A 10989-nucleotide genomic window follows, 5' to 3' on the forward strand; every position below is an offset into this window, starting at 1 on the left:
CCTGGGCGAAAGAGCGAGACTCCCTCTCAAAAAAAAAAAAAAAAAAGAATGAAAGGAGTTAATGGGTAGTAGTGGGTGGGTGGATGAATGACGAGAAAGAATGAGAAGAAAGGAAAGTATGAATGCGTTAGTGGGATTCTCAGGGGATTAGCCCTGTTGAGACCTGACCCCAACCTTCCCCTCCCAGGGCCCAGTATCCCAAGCTCCAATACTTGCATACGGGGCCCCAAGTGCGTTTCCTGGAAGCAGAGCCCGGATGAACCCACCACCTGCAGGTAGGAGCAGGTGAAGATGGTGATCCCTGTGGGCCCAGGCTTTCCCACCATCCTGCACCCTCCCCTCCAGGCTTGGACCTCACATTGACCATCATGGAAGTCTTCATAAGGTGATGTCCACTAATGCCTTGGTCATAGCAAACCTTTTTATCCTTGAGCGTAATCTGGGGTTGAAGGAGGGGAGAGGCAGAAATGAAGGGGCGAACAGGTCTCCCCAAAGACCAACAAACAGTTCAAATAACCCATAGCTGGGGCGAGGTAGTGGCTGGTAGGAGAACGGAAGTCTTCCATTTTCTACTCAGGAATAGGCTAACGGGGCCAAGTGCGGGGTGGTTCGTGGCTCATGCCTCACACCTCACACCTCACGCCAAGGTGTGAGGATCTCTTGAGCCCAGGAATTCGAGACCAGCCTGGGCAACATAGGTAGACCCTCCTCTCTACAAAACATAAAAAGTTAAGGCTGGGCGCCGGGCGCGGTGGCTCAAGCCTGTAATCCCAGCACTTTGGGAGGCCGAGACGGGCGGATCACGAGGTCAGGAGAACGAGACCATCCTGGCTAACACGGTGAAACCTTGTCTCTACTAAAAAATACAAAAAACTAGCCCGGCGAGGTGGCGGGCGCCTGTAGTCCCAGCTACTCGGGAGGCTGAGGCAGGAGAATGGCATGAACCCGGGAGGCGGAGCTTGCAGTGAGCTGAGATCTGGCCACTGCACTCCAGCCCAGGCGACAGAGTGAGATTCCATCTCCAAAAAAAAAAAAAAAAAGTTAAGGCTGGGCACAGTGGCTCACACCTGTAATTCCAGCACTTTGGGAGGCTGAGGTGGGCGGATCATTTGAGGTCAGGAGTTCAAGACCAGCCAGGCCAACATGGTAAAAATCCATCTCTACTAAAAATACAAAAAATTAGCTGGGTGTGGTGGTGTGCACCTGTAATCTCAGCTACTAAGGAGGCTGAGGCAGAAGACTCAGTTGAACCTGGGAGGCAGAGGTTGCAGTGAGTCAAGATTGTACCACTGCACTCCAGCCTGGGTGACAGAGTGAGACTCCGTCTCAAAAGAAAAAAAAGTTCGCTGGGCACTGTGGTGCATGCCTGCAGTCCCAGCTACTCAAGAGGTTGAGGGAGGAGGATCACTTGAGCCCAGGAGACCAAGAATGCAGTGATCGCGCCACTGCACTCCAGCCTGACAGAGCAAGACCCTGTCTCAAAAACAAACAAACAAAAAAGAAAAACAAAAACAAAACAAAAAACCTCCCTTGATCCCAGCTGCCCGCCGGGCCTCACCGAAAATAGCACCGAGTTGCGATTAATCAGGACCTCCTGCTTCACCGAGGCCTCGATGCAGCCGGGGTCGGCCAGCACCACGCCCACGTCTACGTGGCTATGCAGCTGGAAGACGGTGCCTGCTCCGGACAGTAAACGGGGTTAAGGCCTCCCTCACAGGCCCCGTCCTTCGGATGGTGTCCCCTCCCCCCAGGCTCCCAGATTCCAGCAGCCCTCGCCCTGCCCTTCGGGAGTGACTCTGGCCCCGCGCAGACCGAGGTCTCCCATCGTCCGGAAGGAGTGGCTCTGCGCTGACAGGAAGATGGCGAAGCTGTACTCAGTGCCCTTGTCCAGGAAAATGCGCTCCGGCAGCTCGTACGCGGACTTGAGGTTGTAGATCTTTTCGTAGCTGTCCATTTCTATGAACACGCCGCCCGCGCTTCGCCAATTGCTCGCCAGGAAAAAGTAGTAATCCTGGAGTACCGCATGCGCGGCGCAGTCAGCGCCGGGGTTGGGGGCACGGTGAGGGGTGTCCAGGCACCGCCCCTTTCCCCGGCTCCCAATCCGCTCCGCCTACCTGGTCTTGTTTTTTTTTCTCCCACCAGCGCCAGGTGGGGTCGTGCACCGGGTCGGCGTACGGCTGCAGGGATAGCTCGGCACCGTAAAGGGATCGGGCGGCGGGGCGAGGGCCCTCAGGCAAGCGGCATCCCCAGACCCCCTCCCAGCCTCAATGCCAGCCCCTAACCCAGAGCAGAAGATACACACCCCAGCGCGTCCCCAGACCCTGCTTTCAACCCAGCCACACCTCCAACACCCTCCCCTGGAAGTCTTGCTTCAGCCAGGCCCCGCCCCCACGTCCCCCACCCACCCCACCCCCCAGTCCTCCAGTTCTACAATCCTGCTGAGCTCTGCTCCACAGACCTCGCCCTCTAAGCCGGATCCCCGCTCCCCGAGTCCGGTCTCAGGCCTGCCCGCCCGCCGCCGGACGCCCACCTTGTCGTACACGGAGTGCAGCCACAGCAGGTAGTAGATCAGGCCCTGGTAGATGGCTAGCGAGTTCTCGTTGTGGAAGCCCGAGCGCTCCAAGACGCGCGGTGGCCGTGCCCGGTAGCGCTCCTGGCGCGTGTATCTCTGCGGACCGGGCAGGCTCCTCAGGCGCATCACCGAGAAGGGGCAGAAGTTGGTGAAGGAGAGCATCAAGTAGCCCCTGGGCAGCGGCAGGGGGGAAAGGCTGCTGGCTCTAAGGCACCCGGAGCACTGGAAGCTTCCGCAGGCCTCTTTCCCACCTCACCCACTTCCCGTATCGAATGCAGCCCCTGCTGCCCCGAGGCCTCTTCACACATCCCCTTGGACGTCCCTCGATCCCTGAGACCAGAGTCCTCCCTGCTCAACGGGCAGTCCCCATCTGCCTGTCCACTTGACCTCTTATCTTTGTTCTACCTCCTGCTTCCTCCTTTCACCCCAGTGCCCCGTCCCTGCCCCGAATCCAGCTGCCTCCCTGATCCACCCTCTGCAGGACGGTGACCAGAGGCATCATGGCACGCGGTAAAATCTGATCCTGCAGTCCTTTCCTTTAGTCCCATCCATGGCTCCCCCAAGACCCTCAAGATGAAGTCCAAGTTTCTCCCCATGACCACCAGGCTCACTTCGTCCCCTTCCCATCAGGGCTTCTGCACAGGTGGTTCTCCCGTTCTGGGACACCCTTCCCCACCTTATCACTTGACTAATCCTTCCTCACCCTTCTTGTCACAGTGCATACACCTCTTCCTCCTTGAAGCCCTCCCTGATGCACCTTCCCCCCTGGCCAGGTTCGGCTCCTCCTCTGAGCTTCCATAAGTGCTGAACTCCTGCCATGGTAGCCCTGAGGCTGTCACTGGGGTTAGCTTGGTCTCCCCTCTCTCAAGAATGGTAGCTTCAGGAGGGCAGTGCCGGGAGCCCTCAGACCCCTGTCATGGTCTGGTGTCTTCTCACCCTTTCCGATCCAAGTCATAGTGGCTGGTGTGCTGTTGATATATCAGAAGCTGTTCCACGGGCATAAGCCTCTTGACCAGCTGGCCCTTCTGGTTGTTCATAAGGTACACCAGCTACAGGGGGAAGGCAGAGTCAGGTGAGCTGGGGTCAGCCCTCCTGGGGTGCCCCAATGTCCCCGCATAGCCCCGCCAGGCACCTGGTACAGTTTGCTGTCTTCGTAGAAGAGGGTCAGCATGGTCTCATTGGATGCGTAGAGAGAGGACTGTTGCATCAGCTGTAAGCTGATGTGCACCTTCCAGCCCTTGGATGGGAACAGCCGGTACACCTGGTAGCTACCCTCCAGGAGGTACCAGATCTGTGGGTACGACAGCCGGATGTGTGTGTGTCAGGACCATGGGGTCCTCTGATCCCACCTCACCCTCTGCCCACTGTGGTGGCCCCATTGTTTGAGGGATGAGGTTTGCAAACTCACCTCCACTGGGACCAAGGGCGCTCCCCTTCCTTTTCTCTGTGGTGCCATCTCTCTACTTCCCTGAGCCCAATCACCTCTGGTTCCAGCCCTCACACACTATGATCATGTGTTTCAATGTTTTTGGTCTGTGAGGGTTTCTGGCACTTGTAACCGAAACATCCCTAACATACACACTCCCTAACAGCCACGTTTCCTAGGGGCGAGACCTCTTTTTTCTTCTCACTCTTTGCAGCTTCCAGGGTCTCACCATTTCCTTGGCCTCAGTTTCCCATCTCTGCACTAATGCCCACCCCCATATACATCTGAAGGGAACCTTCACTCCCCTTCCTGAACCACAACCTGGGTGATCCCCTCCAGCCTCCAAGATGTCCCCCTCCATGTGGTCTCCCCCATGAAGCCCTCCCTGACATGCACAATCCCCCAGATTCCATAACTACTTCCATAGGTAACATTTTCCCCATTGCAGCCCTGACCGCTCTGTGTTCTCCAGCACAGGGGGCAGGTACACAGTAAATGCTCAATATTTATGAAGTGAACGAGTGCACTGTGGGATGAAAGAGGGCTGCCTCTGAACGTCAGATTATAGCTCTGGTCTGCGTGACTTTGGAGGTGACACTCTGAGTTCCAGGGACTGCAGCTATAAATGGAGCTTCACTGCCCTTTCTCGGGGTCCCCAAGGGTGCCCCCTTCCCTTAGCTCCTTTACTCTGACAGTGGAAAAGAGAGGCCCCTAGGGTTTGGGGGTGGGCAGAGAGGGAATGGGGAGAGGGGCAGGGCAGCCCACCTCCTCCGTCTCCGTGACAATAGCCACGGCCCCACGGAACGATCTGGCCATGTATTTGATGGACAATTCCTTGGGGAAGTCTGCCAGGTAGATGAAGTTTTCCTTGTTAGAGCTGCAGGGACAGAGATGGAGAGCTAGGCGCATCCTGGACAGCCGCTTCCCCCAATCCCAGGCCTAATAACACGGGAGCCACTTACTCAGTTTCTCCACTTGGAAGAATGTGCAAAGGAAGCTTGAAATCCTAGCTCCCGCCCCCCACCCCAAACCCTTTGAGAGTGTCCAGCTCCCCATCTGTAAAACAGAAGCATCGGGCCAACCAGCCACCCAAGAAAGTGGCTCAGGGGCCCCTAGGTTCCTGACGGTCGAGAGGGTGGCTGGGGTGGGGAAGATCCTAAACTGTCCCTAGAAAATGCTCATCAATTAGCCGGGCACGGTGGTTCACACCTGTAATCCCAGCACTTTCGGAGGCTGAGGCAGGAAGATCACCTAAGGTCAGGAGTTCGAGACCAGCCTGCCCAACATGGTGAACCCTCGTCTCTACTAAAAATACAAAAATTAGCCAGGCGTGGTGACGTGCAACTGTAATCCCAGCTACTTGGGAGACTGACGCAGGAGAATCGCTTGAATCAGGGAGGCGGGGACTGCAGTGAGCTGAGATTGTGCCACTGCCCTGTAGCCTGGGTGACAGAGCAAAACTCCCAAAACAAAAACAAAAACAAACCCTAGAAGCTGCTCATCTATTGCTCACACAGGCTGGGTCTTTATATAAGGTTTCATTTTAAGAAAAGGGCTCCCACAGCTTTAAAACATTGGCTCCCCTCGTCCCAGCACTGACTACCCTGTGTGTTCCCCATCACAGTCCTGGTAACTTCTGGATTTGGGCATCCTCTGAAGGCTTAGTGAGACTCGCCTAGTCTGGTCTTGAAAGCGTCCACACCCTAAAGGTGCTGGGGAGACAGAGTATGCCTGGCCCACCCGGGAGTGGTGGAGGCCCACCTCTGCAGGAGAAAGTTGCCCCAGATGAAGATCAGGTGGTTGTACGGGTTATAGGAGATGCCCTTGGGGGCCATTACAGTGTCGGTGTAGGACTCCGTCCCTAGGATCATCAGGAACTCCAATCCTCGAGCTGACCGGGGCAGAGGAAGAGAGGACATGGCAGTGAGGTGGAGTCACCTGGGCCCCTCCTGGCCCACAGCCGCCCTTGAGGCCACCTCTGCCTTCCCCTCCTACCTTCAGGGATGAATTCCGGGATGCGGTAGAGAAGTTCCAGGTCATCACTAGCTACAGGGGGGAGAACACAGCAAAATCTCCTGAGGCTCTGTGCTTTCAAAACCAGGAGCTGGAGCAAGTTGTTTGCTTCTCAGCCTCCTGTAAACCCTCCAAAGAGCTTCCCACTCGGGCTTGCTAGTCCTTAGAGTTTCTTCCACCGCCCCCCGCCAAGACAAGATCTCTCTGTCGCCCAGACTGGAGTGCAATGGTATGATCTCGGCTCACTGCAACCTCTGCCTCCTGGGTTCAAGTGATCCTCTCACCTCAGCCTATAGAGTAGCTGGGATTATAGACACGCACCACCACCATGCCCAGCTAATCTTTTTTGTTTTTTTTTTTTTCTAGGATGGGGTCTCCCTCTGTTGCCCAGGCTGCAGTGCAATGGCATGATCTCGGCTCACTGCAACCTCTGCTTCCCAGGTTCAAGCAATTCTTCTGCCTCAGCCTCCCGAGTAGCTAGGTTTACAGGCACCCACCATCATGCCTGACTAATTTTTTATTTTTAGTAGAGACAGGGTTTCACCATGTCAGCCAGGCTGGTCTTGAACTCCTGACCTTAGGTGATCCCCCACCCCCCCAACCCAACCCCACCTCAGCCTCCCAGAGTGCTGGGATTACAGGTGTGAGCCACTGCGCCTGGCCAATTTTTGTTTTTTTTTTTTGTTTTTTTGTTTTTTTTGAGACGGAGTCTCGCTCTGTCGCCCAGGCTGGAGTGCAGTGGCGCAATCTCGGCTCACTGCAAGCTCCGCCTCCCAGGTTCACATCATTCTCCTGCCTCAGCCTCCCGAGTAGCTGGGACTACAGGCGCCCGCTACTGCACCCGGCTAAATTTTTTGTATTTTTAGTAGAGACCGGGTTTCACTGTGATCTCGATCTCCTGACCTCGTGATCCACCCGCGTCAACCTCCCAAAGTGCTGGGACTACAGGCGTGAGTCACCGCACCTGGCCCAATTTTTGTATTTTTAGTAGAGAGGAGGTTTTGCTATGTTGCCTAGGCTGGTCTTGAACTCCTGAGCTCAAACATTCCACCCACCTTGGCGTCCCAAAGTGCTGGGATTACAATCATGAGCCACCACGTCCAGCTTATTTTTTTTTTTTTTTTTTTTTTTTTTTTGAGACAGGGTCTTGCTCTGTCACCCAGGCAGTGGCATGGCCATAGCTCACTGTTGCCTCAACCTCCTGGGCTTATGCCATCCTTCCACCTCAGGTATATTCCAAGTAGCTGGGACTACAGGCACACCTCCATACTCAGCTACCTCTTTTTGTTTGTTTTTTTAATTTGTAGAGACAGGGTCTTGCCATGTTGCCTCAGGCTGGTCTTGAACTCCTGGCCTCAAGCGATCCTCTGGCCTCGGCCTCCCAAAGTGCTGGGATTACAGGTGTGAGCCCCGTGCCTAGCCCTTCAGAATTTCATCATGTGAATTATAAAAAGGCACTGCCTCTGAGAGGAAACAGTCCTGTTAAGGCACAGGACCTGTGTCCTCTGACCCCTCGGTTGGGGGTTTTGTGCAGTGCACAGCCTATACAACTCTACATGGTGGCCCTATTCTCACTGCAGGTAAAATAAAATCTCTTTATTGTGAGTCACAGAGCCCTTTCAGATCTCCAAGGCTATACCCAGTTCTCCACTGCTACCCCTCATCCAGGAGTGACACAGGTAATGTCGCCTCCCTCTGTCTGCTGGGCACAGATCCCTCAGGATGGGCATGCGGTCCACAGTCTGGGCTCCTGCCCCTTTGCACCCAGCCCCTTGCATCACCCTGATTACCTGTGTTGTAGCTGACCACCTGGAAACGTTTACTGGCATTTTCATATTCACTCTCCACCAGCAGCAGGAGGGTATACTGATCCGCGATGTAGTCAGACCAAATTATGGAGCAGGTGGTAACTGAGAGGGAAAGGGGTAGTTCAGAGCCGCCCCAGGGCTCAATGGCCTTGGTCCTCTGCCAGCTGTGCCCCTCCCCGTAACTCTCACCCCTCCCTAAGACACTGCCCATTCTTTCCCATGAACCCTCCCACTCTCCCCTGCTCTTCGGCATCTTCAGTCCCCCCAGCCTCCTGCCACAGACCCATCGGGGGGATTAGTACCTCCTATCTGCTCGCACACAGACCACTGCCTGGGCAGCATCTCAAAGGACACCTGGCCATCTGCAGAGCAAGGTGGGGTTCATGTTCAGTCCCTCTCCCTCCTATCTGGCAGCCCATCAAGCCAACTCTGATTGCCCTCCTCAGGCCCACCAGCCCCTCAGTCCTTGGGATCTCATTCTCTGGCCTTCCGTCACTCACACCTGGCCTATCAGAGCATGTCTGTCTCTGGTCACAGTCATGACACTGTGGGTGTCATGGCTCAGGTCTGGCCATGAGAACCACAGTGGGCCAATCAGAATTTACTCTGGGACTTGTGTTAGAATGAATGGGAAAGATGCTGTCTTCATTCTCTTGGCATGACTCAGACTAGTAGGTGACTTGAGTCTTAAGCTTTAAGGGGCTACCTTTAACCTCCATGGAGGAATAGCTACCTGAAAGTGGACCCAAATTATAGGACCAATAATAATAAACCATTTGTAACACTCACCACATCGCTAGTACTAAGACCTTTACAAAAACCAACTTATTTAATCTTTATATCAACCCAGTGACCTAGATACTAGTACTACCATTAGCCATTTTGTAGGTGAAGAAAACGAGATCAGAGAGGTCAAGTTACATATCGAAAGGCACACAGCAAAGGTGTGATGGAGCAGTTTCTCTCCAGAATCTGTGCTATAATTAATTACTATGCTGCACTACCTTACCAAGAGATGGAGTCCTGACGACATACCCTGTGAGCCCCTGGATCCAGCCATACCTGAAGTTGAACCCGAGTCTTTTCATTTATGTAAGTCCACAAATTCTTTATGCTTATTATTACTATTATTATTATTAAGACAGCCTCATTCTGTTGCCCAGGCTGGAGTTCAGTGGCATGATCTCGGCTTACTGCAACCTTTGCTTCCCAGGTTCAAGCAATTCTCATGCCTCAGCCTCCCAAGTAGCTGGGACTACAGGTGTGTGCCACCATGCTCAGCTGGTTTTTGTATTTTTAGTAGAGATGGGGTTTCTCCATGTTGGGCAGGCTGGTCTCAAACTCCTGACCTCAGGTGATCCACCCACCTCAGCCTCCCAAAGTGCTGGGATTACAGGCATGAGCCACTGTGCCCAGCTGTACTTAAATTATTTTTGAATTGGGCTTCTGCTATTTTTGGTTTTTTTGGGGTGGATTTGTTTTGAGATGGAGTCTCACTGTTGCCCAGGCTGGAGTGCAGTGGCGCAATCTCGCCTCACTGCAACCTTCATCTCCTGGGTTCAAGTGACTCTCCTGCCCCAGCCTCCTGAATAGCTGGGATGACAGGTGCCTGCTACCACGCCCAGCTAATTTTTGTATTTTTAGTAGATATGGGGTTTCACCATGTTGGCCAGGATGTTCTTGAACTCCTGACCTCAAGTGATCTGCCCGCCTCAGCCTCCCAAAGTGCTGGGATTACAGGCATGAGCCACCGTGCCCAGATCTTCTGTACTTTAAAACCAAGTACATCATGAAAGATACATAACATACCCCCAAGCCCTACCCCTACAAATGCATCCCTCCACCACCACCCCCCCCCCTCAGCCTGGGGGCCCTCCTCAGGGCACGTGGTGATGAGTGAGATCCCAAGGTTAGAATCCTTGGAGGTGAGAGGGTATGGAGGGGTCCCCGGGGCTGCCAGAGGCCCACACCCTTACCTGTGATGGTCCCGAAGTGTACAAAACCCTCATGCTTGCCGGTGGTGAGGGCCATTATGTACTCAGAGCCATTGCTATGGAAATACACAGGGCACAGCTTCTTGATGCACTCGCTGGCCAGGACACGAACCCAGCTGCCTAGGGAGGCCAGCGTGGGGCCTCAGACCCAGGTGGTTGGATCTGGGGCCTCCGCCCCCGCCCCGCCCACATTTCCCTGGCTTTAGTGAGCCTGTTATCTGTCCTGTCGTGCTGCAGCACCTGTTCAGTGTGGTGTCAGGGAGCACCTGGCAGAGGGCACCCGCTGCCTTTGAGAAAATCCTCCTTTGCTCACACTCTGTCCATGAGGGTCAGATTGGGCTGACACCTCCCTTGGCCACAATGATTACCATGTGACCAAGCTGGCCAAATCAGAGGCAATACCAGCTTGCAATCAGCAACAAGATGCTCTTTTCTGGGGCTACTGAGGGGCATACAAGTCTACAGTTGCTGGGCAGGGGCCGGAGTCACCGTGGCATGCACAAGAAGGTGACTGTCTAACCGTGACAGTGACCCCCTGGTGCAGCCATTCCTGAAACCAACACGCTCCTGGGCTTTTCAGCCACGGAAGCCAATAAACACCTCTTTTCTTTGGCTTAAGTCAATTTGAATTTGGTTCCTCCCACTGTCAAAGTACCCTAAGAAAGAAATCAAAGCTGCTGGGAACACGCATTTACTTATGAAATATCAGTTACAGTCCAATTTCTGGTGACTCTGGAAGCTGACAGTTCTGAGATGGCGGGAAAAACTGGAAGAAACAGGAGAGCTTTGGCATCTTTTTTTTTTTTTTTTGAGACAGAGTCTCACTCTGTTCCCCAGGCTGGGGTGCAGTGGCGCTATCTCAGCTCACGGCAGCCCCACCTCCTGAGTTCAAGCAATTCTCCTGCCTCAGCCTCCCAAGTAGCTGGGACTACAGGCACGTGCCACCATGCCCAGCTAATTTTGCTAATTTTTTGTATTTTTAGTAGAGTTCATGCTGGTCTCGAACTCCTGACCTCGTGATCCACCTGCCTCGGCCTCCCCAAGTGCTGGGGTTACAGGTGTGAGCCACTGCACCCAGCCATGGTATCATTTAAAAGATTAAATTGAATCAATAGTCTCACTTTTTCATCTCTCTCGCTTATTCTTTTTTTTTTTTTTTTTTAGATAGAGTCTGGC

The 10989-nt window shown here is 54.0% G+C and overlaps 1 protein-coding gene across 3 annotated transcripts in view; it reads right to left on the minus strand.

The window, feature by feature from the left end:
* The window catches only part of CATSPERG (cation channel sperm associated auxiliary subunit gamma), a 37487-nt gene that overhangs the window by 6570 nt on the left and 19928 nt on the right, over positions 1-10989 (minus strand). For 2 of the 3 annotated variants that reach the window (XM_026447709.2, XM_026447708.2), the window contains exons 9-22: positions 9796-9933; positions 8122-8181; positions 7802-7921; positions 5994-6044; positions 5760-5889; positions 4764-4875; positions 3705-3863; positions 3509-3621; positions 2531-2744; positions 2115-2177; positions 1813-2011; positions 1559-1677; positions 359-439; positions 213-269 (exon numbers count right to left, since the gene is read on the minus strand). In XM_026447709.2, coding sequence (XP_026303494.1) covers positions 213-269; positions 359-439; positions 1559-1677; positions 1813-2011; positions 2115-2177; positions 2531-2744; positions 3509-3621; positions 3705-3863; positions 4764-4875; positions 5760-5889; positions 5994-6044; positions 7802-7921; positions 8122-8181; positions 9796-9933 — 1616 coding nt within the window. The remainder of the gene's footprint in view (positions 1-212; positions 270-358; positions 440-1558; positions 1678-1812; positions 2012-2114; positions 2178-2530; positions 2745-3508; positions 3622-3704; positions 3864-4763; positions 4876-5759; positions 5890-5993; positions 6045-7801; positions 7922-8121; positions 8182-9795; positions 9934-10989) is intronic. The other variant, XM_026447710.1, reaches the window with a different exon arrangement.

Source organism: Piliocolobus tephrosceles, chromosome 21 (assembly GCF_002776525.5).
Source record: "Piliocolobus tephrosceles isolate RC106 chromosome 21, ASM277652v3, whole genome shotgun sequence".
Taxonomy (NCBI): Eukaryota; Metazoa; Chordata; class Mammalia; order Primates; family Cercopithecidae; genus Piliocolobus; species Piliocolobus tephrosceles.